Source organism: Scyliorhinus canicula, chromosome 1 (genome assembly GCF_902713615.1).
Source record: "Scyliorhinus canicula chromosome 1, sScyCan1.1, whole genome shotgun sequence".
NCBI classification, from domain to species: domain Eukaryota; kingdom Metazoa; phylum Chordata; class Chondrichthyes; order Carcharhiniformes; family Scyliorhinidae; genus Scyliorhinus; species Scyliorhinus canicula.
The window spans coordinates 229,551,256-229,571,594 of NC_052146.1; the positions used below are offsets into that span (position 1 = coordinate 229,551,256).

Sequence of the window (20,339 nt, forward strand, 5' to 3'; positions counted from 1 at the left end):
CCAGCAACACCTCAATTTAAAAAACCTCCAGCTTCTCACCTGGCTCTGTAACCTCCTTAAAGTCTAACACCCCCTTCATGAACTGTCTTCCTCCTCCTCTGGTCTCATTTATCCCCAATTTTCTTTGTCACTCTGTTGGCAGCTGTGTCTTCAGCTGTACAGACATTCCCTCTCAAAATCTCAATTTCTTTGAGACACTTCTCAAAAGCTACCTCTATGACCAAACCTTTCATCACCTGACCTAAAAACTCCTTTTTCAGCAGCTGGGTACAAATTTTTCTTGGATAACACTCGTGAAGCCATTTAGGACATTTTATTTCATTATAGGTGCCATATAAATGCAAGTTGTTGCTGTTGGCTTTTTAGTTTACGGAACTTAAAATGCTTATGCCTGATGTAGGAAACATCACCTTTTCAAGTGTTCAAATTTCCTGTGTGAAGAGCAAGATTTCACCATGAATGTTAAAGAGTAATTCACAATCGATGACAATGTTTACCCTTGCAGACAAACTGATATATTTTTGTTAACCAGATGTCAATACATTATTTGAACATTCAAACATTAACACGGTTAATTAAACATTAATGTGGCACAGTGGTTAGCACTGTCGCCTCACAGTGCCGGGGGCCTGGGTTCAATTCCAGCCTTGGGTGACTGACTGTGGAATTTCCACATTCTCCCCGTTTCTGTGTGGGTTTCCTCCGGGTGCTCCGGTTTCCTCCCACAGTCCAAAGATGTGCAGGTTAGGTGAATTGGCCATGATAAAATTGCCCTTAGCGTCCAAGGATGTGAGGATTAGGTGAGAATGAGGGGATAGGGTGGGGGATTGGGGTGCTCTTTCATAGGGTCGGTTCAGTCTTGATGGGCCAAATGGCTTCCTTCTGCACTGTGGGAATTCCATGGTTCTAACATACAGAACAATTCCATAATGCTAAACAGTAACTATTTAACATACCAGCTGTAAACTCCAGTTTTTCAAAAGTGAAAACTGTAAAAAAGTCAGAGAGAAGAGTGTGAAATAAGCAAAAGTATTACATCAGGCCCCCCCAAACAAGCATACAATCAACAAGAACATAGTCAGAACACATCTGCATTATAACTAATTTTAACTGGCCTTGTGATCAATCCATTCAACGGGTTTGCAAATGATCCTTAATGGACAATTTTAAACAATAATTAAATTAGGGCTGAAAACATTTAAGCATGCAACATAGAAACATGATAACTAGTTTAGTTTTCTACCAAATGTTTTTAAAAAATTATTTAGAACAGTCATTTACATGGACAAATTAACAACTACAAGAAAGACTTTTTGTATAGAGTGATTACTCACATCTAATATCCTGAGAACTTTGCAAAGTGGTTAAGCTAAGTTATACCATTGAACATAACTACCTTCAGGTTTACAATCAAAGCCACAACTAAGTGATTTGAGGTCCAGAGCTTATTGCATAAATAGGAAAATGTTATTCTTAAGTATCAAAAAATGAGTTCTGCAGTTTTAAACCCATTGTTCCATTTGGTGAACTTCATTAAATGAAAATTGTCACTCACAGAACAAGGTAAACTGATAGTTCCATAATTTTGTGTGTGGGGCTGATTCAGCTGAAGGTTGTGGAAAGGACGCACCTCACGAAGGCGAGGATGAGCCGACTCTTTGAGGGAGTGGAGTATGTATGTGAACGATGTGGGAGGTGCCGTGAGGGCAGGTGTTTTAGCCTTTGTCTCGCTGATTGCCCAGAGGCGGGTCCTGTTGGGATGGAGGCCAGCTTCTCCGCCCTGTGCCTCAGCTTGGCAGGGGATGAAGGAAGGGTTCTACAATTAACGGGGACTGTTTATTATGCATTTTCAGGAATTGGTTGCCATCAAACACTGAGGGGGGGTTGGGGTTATTGTTGTCTTGAGTACACTGTTTATGGATTGATTGGTAATTTTCTTTCTTTTTTACTTGGAATATACGGGTGATTTTTAGGTCTGTATACTGAAGAGGATGCTGTTTGGGGGATTGATACTGTATTTGTTTTTGTTTGTTTTCTTTTGTTGTTTAGAACATAGAACATACAGTGCAGAAGGAGGCCATTCGGCCCATCTTGTGCACCGACCCACTGAAGCCCTCTCTTCCATCCTATCCTCGTAACCCAATAACCTTTTTGGTCACTAAGGGCAATTTAGCATGGCCAATCCACCTAACCTGCACGTCTTTGGACTGTGGGAGGAAACCGGAGCACCCGGAGGAAACCCACGCAGACACCGGGAGAACGTGCAGACTCCGCACAGATAGTGACCCAGTGGGGAATCGAACCTGGGACCTTGGCGCTGTGAAGCCACAGTGCTATCCACTTGTGCTACCGTGCTGCCCAATATATTTTTGTTTATTTGATGAAAATGTTAAAAATGAGGAGAATAAAAAGATTTTTTAAAAAACTAATTCACAGCTGGCCACTAAATGGAATATTAAGGAGTGAACAGTTCCAATCTAAGGGGAGGAAGAAATTCTTAGAGCCAATTAAACACGAGAGATTATCAATTAGCTCATTTTAATTAGCTGGATCTGGTATGTCCCTCTAATAATAACAATAATCACTTGTCACAAGTAGGCTTCAATGAAGTTACTGTGAAAAGCCCCTAGTCACCACATTCCAGGTCTGTTCGAGGAGGCCGGTACGGGAATTGAAACCGCATTGCTGACATTGTTCTGCATTACAAGCCAGCTGTTTAGCCCATTTATGGGGACCATGAATTGGATTCAATTTGAATTGTTTTTTGGAGCAGGCAAAGAGCTGGATTAGGGGTTTGCCCTGTGCACACTGAACTCTAGCTTTGTAACTCTGATAAAGTAATTTAAAAAAATAGAAAACCAAAAACTACTTTCTATAAAGCACAATCTACCACTCTCATTTATGCTCCAATATTAAAGACAAGTTCCATACAAAATGTTTGCGAATATCTCATTTGTAGTTCCAATATCATGTCTGGGAGAAAATATTGGCCAGATATTACAATTACTCAGAATACCCTGGTCACCAGTCTTCCCTTAGTTAACATCATAAACATTATGTGGTCACTAATTTGCTGTTTGTTGCAATTTTCTGAACACAAAACAGCTGTGCTTTCTTTGTAACCTCCAGTTCATTTCTAAAGTAACCAATTAACTATAAAGTGCTTTGTGAAAATCTGAGGACGTGCTATGGTGCTACATACATACAAGTTTTATTTTGAAGTAAAAGCGATCAACAAAGTACATGTGTAGGCAGCGCGGTGTCGCAGTGGTGTTACTGCCTCACGACGTTGAGTTCCCTGGTTCGATCCCAGCTGGGTCACTGTCCGTGTGGAGTTGGCACATTCTCCCCGTGTTTGCGTGGGTTTCGTCCTCACAACTCAAAGATGTGCAGGATAGGTGGATTGGCCAAACAAAATTGCTCGTTAATTGGAAAAAATGAATTGGGTACTCTAAAATTAAAGAAAAAAAAACAAAGTACGTGTGTGCAGCTTGAGAAATTTAGGCTCAGTTGAAGAGCTAGGGTCCAAGCTTTGGCACCCTTCTCGGGCACCCCTGCAAACCGCCCACATCTGTCCTCTAACCCGCAAAGAACCAACTCATCCTCTCCACCGTCATATGAGCCCTGTGCACCACCTTAAACTGGATGAGGCTTAACCTTGCAAATGACGAGGAGGCGTTCACTCTTCTCAAGGCTTCCGCCCATGTCTTGGCTCCCACCTCCCCTCCCATTTACATTTAATATCCCCCATCAGGGCACCCTCCCACTCCATCAACTCCTGCGAGAGAGGGAGAGTTACCTGAGCACTTTGTTCCAGGAGGCAGTCACACACCTTCGGCTAGGTACTTCAGGTTTGGTTTGTGGTCAGGGACAGGAGGATGTGACTATGGGAGAGGTAGGTATGGGGACCCAGGAGGTTGCTCCAGTGGAGCTGCAGTGCTTGCATTTGTCCAACAGGTTTGAGGGTTTTGCAATCTGTGTAGACAGAGTGGAGACTTGGAAACACCTCCACAACCAGCACTTTGGACATCACCGTCCGCGAAAACTTGCCAGAACCTCCTTGGATATGTCCAGAACATGTGGGCATGATTCTCGGGCACACCTGAAAACCGCCCACACCTGTCCTCTAACCCGCAAAGAACCTACTCATCCTCTCCACCGTCATATGAGCCCTGTGCACCACTGTGCTTCCCACGGTCCTCCCAACCCTCGCTTCTGGCTGCCCCGACCGGCCCCCAGCCGCCACGAGGTTCCCACGGGCGCTGCAATCTTAGGCCCCGGACGCCATGTGCGGGTCATGGGCGCCGCCATCTTGGGGCCCCGGCTCCACGTGCGCGTCCTGGGCGCCGCCATCTTGGGACACCGATTCCACATGCGGGTCTCAGGCGCCGCCATCTTGGGCCAACACGGAGGGCCCTGCCAGCGATTACTCTGCCACCGAGGATGATCTGGAACTCTCGCCACGACTTGCTTCCATCACACTCGACCAGTCGCGACCACGCACGCTCGCCAAGACGACAACGATCCAGCTCAACGGACACAAAACGAAATGCCTACTGGACTCCGGGAGCACGGAAAGTTTCGTCCACCCCGACACGGTAAGACGCTGCGCGCTCCCCATCCACCCAGTTAAGCATAAGATTGAATTGGCCCCGGGTTCGTACTCCGTCCAAATCACCGGGTGCTGCATAGCGGACCTCATGGTCCAGGGGAGGGTTTTCAAAAACTTCAAACTCCTCATTCTCCCCCGTCTATGCGCTCCGGCACTCTTGGGCCTGGATTTCCCGTGCAACCTGCAGAGCTGGACCTTCCAATTCGGCGGCCCTATTCCCCTCCTTACTGTTTGCAGCCTCGCATCCCTCAAAGTGGACCCCCCTTCCTTGTTTGCTAATCTTACCCCAGATTGTAAACCAGTCGCCACTAGGAGCAGACGATACAGTGCCCAGGACCGGACCTTCATCGGGTCCCGAGGTCCAGAGGCTCATTAAGGAAGGAGTTATCGAGGCCAGCAACAGTCCCTGGCGAGCCCAAGTGCTGGTAGTTCGGACTGGGGAGAAAAACCGGATGGTCATTGATTACAGTCAGACCATCAACAGGTTTACGCAGCTGGACGCGTATCCTCTCCCCCGTATTTCCGACTTGGTTAACAGGATCACGAAATACAAAGTCTTTTCCATGGTGGACCTCAAGTCTGCCTACCACCAGCTCCCCATCCGCGCGAGTGACCGCAAGTACACCGCGTTCGAGGCAGATGGGCGCCTCTACCACTTCGTCAGGGTTCCATTCGGTGTCGCAAATGGAGTCTCGGTCTTCCAACGGGAGATGGACCGAATGGTCGACAAGCACAGTTTACGGGCCACCTTCTCGTATCTCGATAACGTCACCATATGCGGCCACGACCAGCAGGACCACGACATCAACCTTCAAAAATTCCTCCGAACAGCAAAACTCCTTAATTTAACCTACAATAAGGATAGGTGTGTGTTTAGCACCGACCGTCTAGCCATCCTTGGCTACGTAGTGCGTAACGGAGTGATAGGCCCCGATCCCGAACGCATGCGCCCCCTGATGGAACTCCCTCTCCCCAACTCCCTCAAATGCTGCCTGGGCTTCTTCTCATATTACGCCCAGTGGGTCCCCAACTACACCGACAAAGCCCGTCCCCTCATCCACTCCACCTCCTTTCCCCTGTCGATGGAGGCCCGCCAGGCCTTTAGCCGCATCAAAGCGGATATCGCAAAGGCCACGATGCATGCTATCGATGAGTCCCTCCCATTCCAGGTCAAGAGTGACGTAGCTCTGGTGGCCACCCTGAACCAAGCTGGCAGAACCGTGGCCTTCTTCTCATGAACCCTCCACGCTTCCGAAATCCGCCATTCCTCGGTGGAAAAGGAGGCACAGGCCATAGTCGAAGCTGTGCGATATTGGAGGCACTAGCTGGCCGACAGGAGGTTTACCCTCCTCACAGACCAATGGTCAGTAGCTTTCATGTTCGATAATGCACAGAGGGGCAAGATCAAGAACGACAAGATCTTGCGGTGGCGGATCGAGTTGTCCACGTACAACTACAATATCTTGTATCGTCCTGGGAAGCTCAACGAGCCTCCCAATGCCCTGTTCCGCGGTACCTGCGCCAGCACGCAGATTGACCGCCTTCGCTCCCTCCACACGGACCTCTGCCATCCAGGGGTCACCCGTTTTTACCATTTTTTTAAGACCCGCAACCTGCCCTACTCCGTTGAGGAAGTCAGGACCATCACCAGGGACTGCCACGTATGCGCCGAGTGCAAACCGCACTTCTACCGCCCCGAACGAGCGCATCTGATCAAGGCATCCCGCCCCTTTGAACGTCTCAGTATAGACTTCAAGGGTCCCCTCCTCTCCAACAACCGTAACACATATTTCTTGAGTGTTATCGGCGAATGCTCCCGCTTCCCTTTCGCCATTCCCTGTCCCGACATGACCACAACAACCGTCATAAAGGCCCTCCTATCCACCTTCTCACTGTTCGGTTACCCTGCGTACATCCACAACGACGGGGGTCCTCCTTTATGAGTGACGAACGGCGTCAATTCCTGCTCAGCAGGGGCATAGCCTCTAGCAGGACGACCAGTTATAACCCCCGGGGTAACAGTCAGGTCGAGCGGGAGAATGGCACCATTTGGAAGACCATCCTGCTGGCCCTACAGTCCAGAGATCTCCCTATCCCCCGTTGGCAAGAGGTCATCCCCGATGCCCTGCATTCAATCCGATCTCTCCTCTGTACTACCACTAATCAAACACCTCATGAACGTCTTCTTGTTTTCCCCAGGAAGTTGTCCTCAGGATCCCCTCTCCCGACCTGGCTGGCCACCCCCGGGCCCATCTTGCTCCGGAAGCATGTGCGGGTGCACAAGTCCGACCCGTTGGTTGAGCGAGTCCATTTACTCCACGCCAACCCGCAGTATGCATACGTGGAGTATCCCGACAGTCGGCAGGATACGTTCTCGCTTCGGGACCTGGCACCCGCCGGCGTGTGGCCTTCTCCCCCTACATCAACACCTCCCCCCCAACCCCAATTCCCCCCAGCGCCCCCACGACCCAGCGCACATGCCCCTTCTCCCCCGATTACAGTGTCTCCACCACCGGCCCGGGGTACGGAGACACATCTACAACCGACGCTCCCGGAGGCAAGGACGACCATCGGCCCGACGTCACCGTCACCACCTTACCCTTATCATCCCTAACTCTACCAATCTCCCTCACCGCCTCCTGGCTTTTCAAATGGTAGGCCAACATCCTACTCGTCTTTTCCCCATATTCATACACTCCCATTCCCAGCTGCCCCACCTCCTTTCCCATAGAAACTAGCCCAAACTCCATCTGAAGCCTCTGCCTCGCCTTCAACAATCCTGCCTCCGAGTATCTCCTGTCCACCTTCAAAATCTCATCCCCACCAGCCTTGCCCTCCTCTCCCGCTCTGCTTTCTCTCCATGCACCCGAATTGATATAAATTTCCCCCCTGACTACGGCCTTGAGTGCCTCCCACTGCGTGGCGGCTGTGATCTTCAATGTGCCGATCAGCTCCACGTAGCCCCGAATTGCCATCCTCACACACTTCCTCATCCACCAGCAACCCCATATCCAGCCTCCACTGCGTCGTTCCCCCCGCCCGGTAAATCTACCCTGCGCCGAATACTCCGAGTCGGCCTACTTTGCCAGCAACATCTTGTCCAACTCAAAAAAAATCAATCTGGGAGTAGACCCAGTGCACATGGGAGAAGAAAGAAAACTCCTTCATCCGCTGCCTCCCAAACCTCCACGGTTCCACCCTCACCTCCCCCTCCCGCCCCTCCCATTGACTCCATAAGCCCCCTTAGCTCCTTGGCCACTCCTTGACACCCTCAACGACTTGGGACTCGACTGTTCCAAGCTCGGGTCTATGACCGTATTAAAATTACCCTCCATGATCAACCGATGAGAGTCCAAGTCCAGAATCGTGCCCAACACCCACATCATAAAATCCATGTAATCCCAATTCGGGGCATAAATGTTTACCATAACCACCGGCATCCCCTCCAACCTCTCACTATCGATCACATAGCTCAACCCCCCTCCCCCAGATCGGCCACAATACTCTCCACCTCGAAAGCAGCCCACTTATTAACCAACATCATATCCAGGCCCACATGGAACACCTGCCTCACCTATCCCTTTCTCAGCCTTGTCTGGTCTCCTAGCTTCAGGTGCGTCTCCTGCAAAAAAGTCACGTCCGCCTTCAGACTCCTGAAATGCGTGAACACATGAAACCATTTAACCGGCTCATCTAACCCCCTCGTGATCCACGTGACCAGCCTGGTCAGGGAGCTCCCCTTCCACAGCCGATCAGCCAGCCCCCTTTTTGTGCCGGCCCCCCAGCCCGTGTCACGTGACCCTCCAGGCCTACCCCCATCAATCCCTTCCCAAATGCGTCACACCAACCCACACCCATGTCAGCAACCCTCCCACCCCCCCAAACAAAAAAAACAACCCTATCCGCCTCCACCTTACGCCTTCCCCCTAGCAAACCCCACATCATTCCCATTAAGTAGCCCACCCAGCTACCATGGTGGGCCTCCCAAAGGCTTCCATCTACCCTTCCTCCCTCCAACTCCTCACCCCCCACCCCCCCTACCATTGACTCCTAAAGAGCAACAAAAGGCACACTCACCATCATTGCTCCACCGCCAAGACCTGCCCTGCAATACTCATCCCCAAACACTTTAAAAAGCACATAAAACTCCTTCAATGTCCTCACACTCCTCCCAGTCCATTGTTCCTCATGAATTCTATCACCTTCTCTGGCGTATTAAACTAAAGCTCTTGCTTCTGGAAAGTCACCCACAGGCGGGCCGGGTAAAATATTCCAAACTCAAAGAGGACAGCCTTAATCGAATCAGACCCGGACCTCCTTTTCGACAGCTCCACACCCAAGTCCTGGTGCACCCGCAGCTCACTCCCTTACGAGGTACATTTACTGGTCTGCCTTGCCAATGAAGGATCTTCTCCTTGTCCAAGAAGTGGTGCAGCTGCACCACCATTACCCGGGGTGGCTTGCCCGCCTCCTCCTCAGCCCTCCTCAGGTTGTTCAGTTCACCTCCAGAGGCCAATCAAAGGCCCCCTCCCTCATCAGTTTCTGCAGCATCCTTTCCACATACATGGCGACCTCTGCACCTTCAATGCTTTCAGGCATCCTTAAAATAAGGGGACTTCCGTGGAGTGAGTGGTCGCACATTTGGTGGTTCCCGCTCAAGGCGTTTTGTTTTGGTCTTTTCCTGCTCAAAGGGCATAGTATTTGAAGACAAAATGTATAGTAGTGCCTGGGGAAGGTAAGACTCCTTTCGTATGGTTGGTGGATGGATCCGTGGACAAGAGGTGGTGCAAGAAATAAAGAGCAGCGGGAGCAGAGAGTCTTCGTGGTGCACCACAGGAAAAGATGGCGGGGGGAGGGGGGGGGGGGCGCTGCCACCCTGCCTGCCCAGTGGTCGACGGAGCAGTTGCTCAACAACAAGTTCCTGCAACAGAGCAAAAAGGCCCTAGCCAAGGTGGTGGAACCGCTGAGGTCTGGGATCGAACAAGTTGAGCAGAATGGTGAGCCACAGGAAAAGATAAATCCCAGGGCCAGGCGATCCAGGAAGTGGAGGAGCACGAGGAGGTGGCGGAAATGCGGGAGAGCCAGAAGAGGCTGAGGGAGAAGGTGGAGGATCTGGAGAATCGCTCTAGGAGGCAAATTTATCTGACGTACAATTGCCAAAGGCAACGTTTATAATTTGGGTGGACATAAGAAATAGCAACGGAAATAAGTTACTGGTGGGAGTAGTTTGTGCACTCCAATTAACATCTACACTGTGGGACAGAGTATAAATGAATAAATAATGGAAGCTTGTGATAAAGGTACTGCCATTACTGTGAGCAATTTTAATCTTCATATATGTAAACTGTGTCATCTGGTACTCTACTAACCAGAATTTCTGATGTTACCCCAATGGGTGGCACGGTAGCACAGTGGTTAGCTTCACAGTGCCAGGGATCTGGGTTTGATTCCCGACTTGAGTCACCGTCTGTGCGGAGTCTGCATATTCTCCCCGTGTCTGCATGGGTTTCTTCCGGGTGCTCCGGTTTCTATCCACAAGTCCCGAAAGACGTGCTCATTAGGTGAATTGGATATTCTGAATTCTTCCTCAGTGTACCTGAACAGGTGCCGGAATGTGGCGATGAGGGGATTTTCACATAACTTCATTGCAGTGTTAATGTAAGTCGATTTGTGACACTAATAAAGATTCTTAATACGAATCGTCACTTTATCAATTGGAAGCAGTTATGAAATGATTCAGTATCCATAGCTGTATACTGCATAATTTTCAGCTTCAATTGATGTTTAAATATACTGTTGGAAATTTAGAAGTAAAAGGAATACCGTTCTTTACTTCCTGTGTACTTGCCCATTAGTTTATGTGACAAGTATTGCGCTACATTCCATTGGTAAATGGAACTCTCTGGCATTATTGATCAAGTGGCACCTTCCATACGCAGCGCGTGCTAAATAATAAAGTGGAGTTCCGGTTGCGGCTATGCGGAGCTAAGCCGCACGTTCGGCAGCTCCCGCCAGGAACGGACTTTTGGGCTCGTTTAAGGGCCCCCAGCGGTACTTGCTCGATTGTTCCCGACATGGGAAGGTGCCCAGCAGATGCCCAGTGGTCTATGGTCTTGACCAGGAGTGGGGCCAGCAAAATAGTGGTGGCAGCGCCTAAGAAAAAGCGGGGGAAGAAAATCAAGATGGCGGCCGGCGGAGGCCTCGAGGAATGGAGGCAGTGGGCGCAGGTGCAGCAGGAGACTCTCCAGCGCTGTTTTCGGGAGCTAAAAATGGAGCTGCTAGACTCACTGAAGGCGAATACGGACAAGCTGCTGGCGACGCAGACAGCCCAGGGGGTGGAGATCCGGGCGCTCCGACAACAAGCCTCCGAAAGAGAGGATGAGGCCGCGGCCCTCGCGGTAAATGTGGCGATGCATGAGGCGCTCCATAAGAAGTGGCAGAAGCGGTTCGAGGAGATGGAGAACCGGTCGACGCTGAACAATTTGCGGATCCTGGGCCTCACGGAGGGGCTGGAGGGGTCAGACCTGGGGGCCTATGTGGTCGTTTTGCTGAACTCGCTGATGGGAGCTGGGTCCTTCCAGGGGCCCCTGGAGCTGGAGGGGGCCCACAGAATACTGGCCAGGAGGCCCAAGCCGAATGAGCCGTCACGGGCGGTGCTGGTGCGGTTCCACCGGTTCGTTGACCGAGAGTGCGTGCTTAGGTGGACCAAGAAGGAGCGGAGCAGCAAGTGGGAGAACACGGTAGTGCGGATCTACCAGGACTGAAGTGCGGAGGTGGCTAAGCGGAGGGCCGGGTATAACCGGACGAAGGCGGTGCTACACAGAAAGAGTGTGAAGTTTGGCATGTTACAGCCGGCGCGTCTGTGGGTCACTTACAAGGACCGGCACTTTTATTTTGAGTCCCCAGAGGAGGCGTGGGCCTTTGTGCAGGCCGAGAAGTTGGACTCTAACTGAGGGCTGGGGGTTTGTTAATAACTGTTAACTTTTGGTGGGAAGGGTCTCTGTTCTATGCTGTTTCATGCTGTTTTAAGCTGGTTGTGTGTTGTTTCTAGGACGGGTGGGGTGCTGTCTTTTTTGCGGGGGCGGGGTCGGGCAGGAGGAACACACGGGCTTTTCTTATGTTTCCCGTGCTGAAGGTGGATAGGGGCGGGGTTGGAGCTGAGAAGCGCGGGCTTTTTTCCCCGCGCGAGTGCAGGAGGGGGAGGAGGAGGGTCTGCTGATGGGTCTGGGGGAGGAAAAGTAGCCTCACGTTGGGAAGGGTCGGAGGTGTGGCGGGAGCTGCCGGGGTCAGCAGAAGTTAGCTGGCTCACGGGAGTGCTACGGAGTAACGCGGCTGGGGGTTTGCCGCCGTGGGGATTGGGCCGCGTGGGGGGCGCTGGCCTGGGGCGGAAGGGGATGGGTTATGGCTAGTCGGCAGGGGAGGGGGCAGGGAGCCCTCTGATCCGGCTGATAACTTGGAATGTGAGGGGGCTGAATGGGCCGGTCAAACGGGCCCGGGTGTTTACGCACCTGAAGGGGCTGAAGGCGGACGTGGCTATGCTCCAGGAGACGCCCCTGAAGGTGGTGGACCAGGTAAGACTGAGGAAGGGCTGGATAGGCCAGGTGTTTCATTCAGGGCTGGATGCAAGAAATCGGGGGGGGTGGCGATTCTGGTGGGAAAAAGGGTGTCGTTTGAGGCGTCAAAGGTGGTGGCTGACAGTGGAGGGAGGTATGTGATGGTGAGCAGCAGGTTGCAGGGGGAGCAGGTGGTGCTGGTGAATGTCTATGCCCCAAACTGGGACGATGCTGGTTTTATGCGGCGCATGTTGGGCCGCATTCCAGATCTAGAGACGGGGGGGCCTGATACTGGGCGGGGGACTTTAACACAGTGCTGGATCCCCTATTGGATCGATCCATGTCCAGGACGGGCAGCAGACCCGCGGCGGCTAAGGTGTTGAGGGGGTTTATGGATCAGATGGGAGGGGCGGATCCTTGGAGGATCGCGAGGCCGAGGGCCAGGGAGTATTCATTTTTCTCCCACGTGCACAAAGCCTATTCCTGGATCGATTTCTTTGTTCTGAGAGCAGGGGGCTGATTTCGAGGGTGGAGGATGCCGAGTATTCGGCCATAGTCATTTCGGATCATGCCCCGCATTGGGTAGACCTTTAGCTGGGGGAGGAGAGGGACCAGCGCCCGCTCTGGCACCTGGAGGTGGGACTGCTGACGGATGAGAAGGTGGGCGGGCGGGTTCGGGGGTGTATCAAGTGGTACTTAGAGGCCAATGATAATGGGGAGGTCCGGGTGGGGACGGTTTGGGAGGCATTGAAGGCGGTGATTAGAGGGGAGTTGATTTCCATCCGAGCCCATAGGGAGAGGGGAGAGCAAAGAGAGAGGGAGAGGTTGGTGGGGGAGATGGTGAGGGTGGACAGGAGATACGCTGAGGCTCCGGAGGAGGGACTGCTGAGGGAGCGGCGTAACCTTCAGGCCAAGTTCGACTTGCTGACCACCAGAAAGGCGGAAGCTCAGTGGAGGAAGGCACAGGGAATGGTGTACGAATATGGGGAGAAGGAGAGTAGGATACTGGCGCATCAGCTCCGTAAGCGAGACGCGGCCAAGGAGATTGGTGGAGTGACGGATAGGGAAGGCAATGTGTTGCGAAGGGGGGTGGACATTAATGGGGTCTTCAGGGACTTTTATGGGGAATTGTACCGGTCCGAGCCCCCGGTGGAGGGGTGGGGGGGGGGAATGGAGCGCTTTTTGGACAGGCTGAGATTTCCGAAGGTGGAGAGGGAGAGGTGGAGGGGCTGGGGGCGCCGATTGAGCTGGAGGAGCTTGTCAAAGGGATAGGCAGCATGCAGTTGGGGAAGGCGCCGGGGGCCGGATGGGTTCCCGGTCGAATTTTATAAAATGTACGCAGACCTGCTGGGCCCCCTGTTGGTTAGGACCTTTAACCCCTACTATGTCACGGGCGCTGATTTCCTTGATCCTTAAACGGGACAAGGACCCCCCCAGTGTGGATCATATAGGCCGATCTCGTTGTTAAATGTGGACGCCAAGCTGTTGGCGAAGATCTTGGCCACAAGGATAGTGGACTGTTTGCCGGGGGTCATTCATGAGGACCAGACGGGGTTTGTGAAGGGAAGGCAGCTGAACACCAATATACATAGGCTTCTGAATGTTATCATGATGCCGGCAGTAGAAGGGGAGGCGGAGATAGTGGTAGCATTAGACGCGGAGAAAGCCTTTGATAGGGTTGAGTGGGGATACTTGTGGGAGGTGCTGGAAAGGTTTGGGTTCGGGGAGGGGTTTGTCAGTTGGGTGAGGCTGTTATATGAGGCCCCGATGGCGAGTGTAGCCACGAATAGGAGAAGATCGGAGTACTTTTGGTTGTACCGGGGGACGAGACAGGGGTGTCCCCTGTCCCCCTTGCTCTTTGCGTTGGCAATTGAGACCCTGGCCATGGCGTTGAGGGAGTCGAGGAATTGGAGGGGTCTGGTGCGGGGTGGGGAGGAGCTCCGAGTGTCATTATACCCAGATGACTTGTTGCTATATGTGGCGGACCCAGTGGGGGGAATGCCGGAGGTGATGAAGATTCTTAGGGAATTTGGGGGCTTTTCTAGGTACAAGCTCAACCTGGGTAAGATTGAGCTGTTCGTCGTGCACCCGGGGGATCAAGAGGAGGAGATTGGTAGGCTCCCACTGAAAAGGGCAGGGAGGAGCTTTCGGTACCTGGGAGTCCAGGTGGCTAGGAGCTGGGGGGCCCTTCGCAAACTTAACCTCACTAGGCTGGTGGAGCAAATGGAGGAGGAGTTTAAAAGATGGGACATGTTGCCACTGTCGTTGGCGGGCAGGGTGCAGTCCATCAAGATGACGGTGCTCCTGAGGTTTTTGTTCCTGTTCCAGTGCCTCCCCATCCTTATCCCGAAGGCCTTTTTTAGGAGGGTCAACAGGAGTATTACGGGATTTGTATGGGCGCATGGGACTCCAAGGGTGAGAAGGGTGTTTTTGGAGCGGGGCAGGGATTGGGGGGGGCTGGCGTTGCCCAACCTCTGTGGGTACTATTGGGCTGCCAACGCAGCGATGGTGTGTAAGTGGGTAATGGACGGGGCAGGGACAGCATGGAAGAGGATGGAGATGGCGTCCTGCGCCGTTGCTGCTTCCTCCAACGAGATATACCACGAGCCCGGTGGTGGCGGCTAACCACAAAATCTGGGGGCAATGGAGACAGCATGGGGGGAGGTGGGGGGCTCAATGAAGTCCCCGATACGGGGGAACCACCGGTTTGTACTAGGGAGCATCGATGGCGGGTTTCTTGGCTGGCACAGGGTAGGTATTAGGAGGTTGAGGGACCTGTTTGTGGATGGGAGGTTTGCGAGCCTGGGTGAGTTAGAGGGGAAATTTGGGCTCCCCCCGGGGAACATGTTTAGGTACATGCAGGTTAGGGCGTTTGCCAGGCGGCAGGTGGAGGGGTTCCCTCTGCTGCCCCCACGTGGGGTACGGGACAGGGTGCTCTCCGGGGTGTGGGTTGGAGGGGGGAGGATTTCGGACGTGTACCACGTCATGCAGGAGGTGGATGAGGCCTCGTTGGAGGAGCTGAAGGGTAAATGGGAAGAGGAGCTGTGTGAGAAGATTGAGGAGGGGTCGTGGGCGGATGCCCTGGAAAGAGTGAATTCCTCCTCTTCCTGTGCGAGGCTTAGCCTCATACAGTTCAAGGTGCTACATAGGGCCCACATGACCGGGACGAGGATGAGTAGGTTTTTCGGGGGCGAAGACAGTTGTGCTAGGTGCTCGGGGAGCCCAGCGAACCATGCCCATATGTTCTGGGCTTGCCCAGCGCTGGGGTATTTTGGAAGGGGGTAGCAAGGACGGTGTCGAGGGTGGTAGGATCTGGGTCAAGCCAGGCTTGGGGCTCGCAATTTTTGGGGTTGCAGTGGAGCCAGGAGTGCAGGAGGCGAAAGAGGCCGGTGCTCTGGTTTTGCGTCCCTAGTAGCCCGGCGGAGGATTTTGCTTCAATGGAAGGATGCGAGGCCCCCAAGCGTGGAGGCCTGGATCAATGATATGGCGGGGTTCATCAAATTGGAGAGGGTGAAATTTGCCCTGAGGGGATCAGTACAGGGATTCTTTAGGCAGTGCCAGCCTTTCCTTGACTTCCTGGCAGAACGGTAGGAAAATAGGCCGGCGGCAGCAGCAGCAACCCGGGGGGGGGTTTGTTTTGGGGGAGGGGAGGAATGTGTATGTGTTTATTGAATATGCCGGGTGCTTATATATTTCTTCTTTTTGTAGTTACTGGGGGGGAGGGGGGGTTTGGTTTTGGGGGTTATTGCGTTTTTCTTTTTGATGTTGTTAATACTATTTTCTTGTTGTTATTTTTGGTTTTTGATGTATTTTGAAAATCTCAATAAAAATTATTTTTGAAAAAATAAAAGAAAATAATAAAGTGGAACGTGCGAGGACTGGGGTGACTGGTGAAATGAGCAAGAGTTTTCTTGCATCTAAAGAGTTGGAAAGCCGAAGTGGTGCTCCTGCAGGAGACTCATTCGAGGGTGAAAGACCAAGTTAGGCTGCGAGGTTGGTTAAGCCAGGTATGTCATTCAACCCACGATAGCAGGGCCTGGGGGGAGGGGTAGCGGTATTGGTGGATAAGAGGGTGAAGTTTCAGATGGAGAAAGTGGTTGCGGATTGGCCGGGGGGGGGGGGGGGGGGGGGGGGGAATAGGTATGTAATGGTGACAGATGCACTGGAGGCGCGGCAAGTGGTGCTGGTTAGTGTATACGCCCCGATTTGGCATTGGATATGCACTAGTTATTACCGGGGGTGGGGGAAAGAATATTGGCTGTGTTTATGAAGGAGATGGGAGGGGTGGACCAATGGAGGTTCTTACATTGGAGGGAAAAAAGGGATTATTTGATTTTTCTTGCTGGTAGACGTTTATTCAAGAATAGATTCCTTTCGTTATGGGAACGGTGCTGTTGGTGGGGATGAGGCAGGCAGAGTATTCAGCGATTGTTACCTCGGACTATACTCCTCATTGGTTGGATGTGGTCTCGGAGAAGGGGCCTGCACTAAAATGGACAGTGTAATTGAGGATTATTGTTGGGTTTGACAGGACGGGGAAGGTGTCGCCGTCAGTGGTGTGGGGAGACTTGAAAGCCATAGTGATGGGTGAGGCTATCTCATTCAAAGCGCAGGTGGATAGAGAGGTAAGAGAGGAGCGGAAAAAGTTGGTAGAAGTAAATTTGAAGGAACTCAGGGTACTTTCCTTTGCATAGGGGAACGTGGCAGGGGTCCCCCCTTTTGTTTGCGCTGGCAATAGAGTCTTTGGCCATAGCACTAAGGTGCTCGAAAAAAATGGAGGGGGGGGTAGAACATAGGGTGTCCCTGTGTGCGGATGATTAGTTGCTGTATATTTCCAATCCGGGTGCTTCGGTGGGGGATATAATGGGGTTGCATAAGAGATTTGGGGCTTTTTCAGGATACAAGTAAATTTTGAGGTAAAGTGAATGTTCTGTAGGGTCTCCTCCGCAGGAGGCAGGGAGTTGTCATTTGGGTGGCGCCAACCCACTTTAGTATTTGGGAGTGCAGGTGGCACGGGACTGGGCTCGGCTCCGCAAGATGAACTTTACAAGGCTGTCTTGCCGATTTATAAGAGGATATTGGAGGAGGACAGGGCGTCTCTGGAGGGGCGGGGGGTGTTCAAAGCCAAGTGGGAGGAGGAGTTGGGGATGGAACTGGAGGAGGGATTGTGGTATGAGGTGCTGTGGAGGGTGAATGCCACAACCTCATGTGCGAGGCTGGGGTTAGTTCAATTAAAAGTGGTATATGAGGCGCACCTGACGATGTCAAGGATGAGCCCGTTTTTGAAGAGGTGCAGGATGTGTGTAAGCGGTGCAGGAGGGGCCAAGCCAATCTTGTGCACATGTTCTGGTCCTGCCCGAAGACCTTTGGGGTTATTGTTCAGCACCATTTCGGTGATCTTACATGTGGACTTTGAGCCCAATCCCCGAGGAGCCATATTCAGGGTGCGGACCTGCCGTAATTGCAGATGGGTGCGTGGGCAGATGTATTAGCCATCACCCTGTTGATCGCTCGCAGACGGGTCCTATTAAGGTGGAGGTCAGCTTCTTCATCCTCTGTTTCAGTGTGGCTGGGAAATTTGATGTAGTTCCTGTGCGTGAAAAAGGTGAAATTCGCCTTGAGGGGGACGAGTGAAGGGTTTCACAGGAGATGGGGTCTGTTTATATTACATTTTGGAGAGCTAGTTGTCATTAACGAGTAAGCGGGGGGGGGGGGGGGGGGGGGGGGGGTTTGTTGGGTTGTTTTGGGGTTGTTTCAGTTGGAAATATAGTGTTGTGATACAATGTTAAATTTGAATTTAAAAACAAAATTTTAAATGCTAAATAATAAAGGTTTTACTGTAGATTGGACAAATCAAATTGGCAAAGGTAGTCATGAGAATGCGCCAATAGAATGCATTTGAGTTTCTTGAAACAATTTGTTGTGGAACGAACCAGGGAATAGACTAATTTAAATCTGTTAATGTGTAGTGAGACAAGATTCATTAATGATCTCATAGTAAAGGATCTTCAAGGCAGCGACAGGGTGCTTTCGGGGGTCTGGGTCGGAGAGGGGAAGATATCTGATATCTACAAGGTTATGCAGGAGGCGGAGGAGGCGTCAGTAGAGGAGCTGAAAGCTAAGTGGGAGGGGGAACTGGGGGAACAGATCGAAGACGGGACATGGGCTGATACCCTGGAGAGGGTTAATTCTTCCTCCTCGTGTGCGCGGCTTAGCCTCATCCAATTCAAGGTGCTGCACCGGGCCCACATGACTGGGACAAGGATGAGTAGGTTCTTTGGGGGTGAAGAGAGGTGTGTCAGGTGCTCGGGGAGTCCAGCGAACCATGCCCATATGTTCTGGGCATGCCCGGCGCTGGAGGAGTTCTGGAAGGGGGTGGCGAGGACAGTGTCGAGGGTGGTAGGATCCAGGGTCAAGCCAGGCTGGGTACTCGCGATTTTTGGGGTTGGGGTGGAGCCGGGAGTGCAGGAGGCGAAAGAGGCCGGTGTGCTGGCCTTTGCATCCCTAGTAGCCCGGCGGACGATGACTATGTTTGTTTATTTAATTTAAATTTATTTTGAAGTTCTTTTGTTGTTCATTGGGGGTGGGGGGATGTGATACATGCGTCGATACGGTCTGGGGGTGGTACAGTTATTATGGGTTATTTTGTTGCATTTCATTATTTGTCGTTATGTTTTATATTTTCTGTAAAAAATTCCAATAAAAATTATATTTAAAAAAAAAAGGATCTTCAAGGCAAGAGTGATCAGAGAATGATGGATTTCATATTCAGTTTGAGGGTGAGAAACTAGTATCATGTTAAAGATAATTACAGAAGTATGAAAACAGAGTTAGCTACACTGGACTGGAAAAATAAGTTTAGACCTCAGATGGTAGAGAAGCAGTGGCAGACATTTAAAGAGATATTTCATAACTCTCAGAAAAGATACATTCCATTGATAAAGAGAGTCTGTATAAGAAGGATACACCACCCATGGCTAACTAAGGAAGTCAAGGATGGTAGCAAATTGAAAGAAAAGATAAACAATACTGTGAAGATTAATGGCAGGCCAGAAGGTTGGGGAAAAAATTACATACCAGCAAAGGATGACTAGAAAAAAAAAAGAAAAAAATCAAATGAAATTAAATGAACAAGAAATATAAAAACAGACAGTAAGCGTTTCAGCAAGGAAGGGAGTGACTATAGTGAGCATAGGTCTCTTACAGGATGAGACTGGTGAACGAATGGTAAAGAAAAAGGCTTTGAACAAGTATCTTGTATCTGTTGTCACAGTGGAAGGCACAAAAACCATCCCAATAATAATTATAGTAGAAAATCAAAGGGTAAAAGAAATGAAGAACTTAAACCGATTACTTTCACTAGAAAAGTACTCAAAACAAAATGGGACTAAAGGCCAACAAATCCCCTAGATCTGAAGACCTTCATCCTTGAGAATATAACTTGACTTTTAAAATAGCATTTCTGCACATTAGGAAAGCAACTACTAAAAAGTGTAAATACTTACAGTTGTGACATCTCCGATTTTCTGTCCGTTCAATGAATTAGGTTCAGCTAAGATATCAAAATCAAGCTCCTGTTCCGCAGAAAGATGTGTGTTTGCATTACTGTAACATGATTCAAATTAAAACTATGAGAAGCTAATCACTATTTTAACCACTAACCAAATATTTTATTCCAAAAAAAATGCATCCTCAGAAATTAATTTAATAAAATGTTAATTTGGAAATGTTAATTTATTCTAACTTGATCTTCACACTGAGGTGAAGTGCAGATGGATTGCCCCTTTGGGTAAGCAAATTTTAGCTGTACGTACTACCAGTGTAACATTTTGGCCTGTAACTTCTGAGCTTCAGGGCATTGTATCTGGGGGGGGGTAATCCAAAGATACGCTGGGGAACCACCTCAGAAGTTGCCAGGTAAAAGACTGCATGGCAATTTTTCGGGATGTTCAAACTTCTGATGGACAATTGCACAGCACTGGGAACCATGAGAAAATGTGATTTAAATTGCAAACTTCAGATATTGCAACTGTATTACAGTAATAGTTTTTTAAAATTTAAAATGTCCAATTCTTTTTATTAAGGAACAATTTAGCATGGCCAATCCACCTACCTACATATCTTTGGGTTGTGAGGGCGAGATCCACGCAGACACGGGGCGAATGTGCAAACTC

At 50.7% G+C, this 20,339-nt stretch overlaps 1 protein-coding gene across 8 annotated transcripts in view; it reads right to left on the reverse strand.

Annotated features, from left to right (window-relative positions):
- kiaa1841 (KIAA1841 ortholog) overlaps positions 1–20,339 on the reverse strand; it is a 224,543-nt gene that overhangs the window by 71,265 nt on the left and 132,939 nt on the right. For 7 of the 8 annotated variants that reach the window (XM_038808965.1, XM_038808974.1, XM_038809017.1 and 4 more), the window contains 2 exons: positions 19,671–19,770; positions 957–989 (listed from right to left, as the gene is read on the reverse strand). In XM_038808965.1, coding sequence (XP_038664893.1) covers positions 957–989; positions 19,671–19,770 — 133 coding nt within the window. The remainder of the gene's footprint in view (positions 1–956; positions 990–19,670; positions 19,771–20,339) is intronic. The other variant, XM_038808982.1, reaches the window with a different exon arrangement.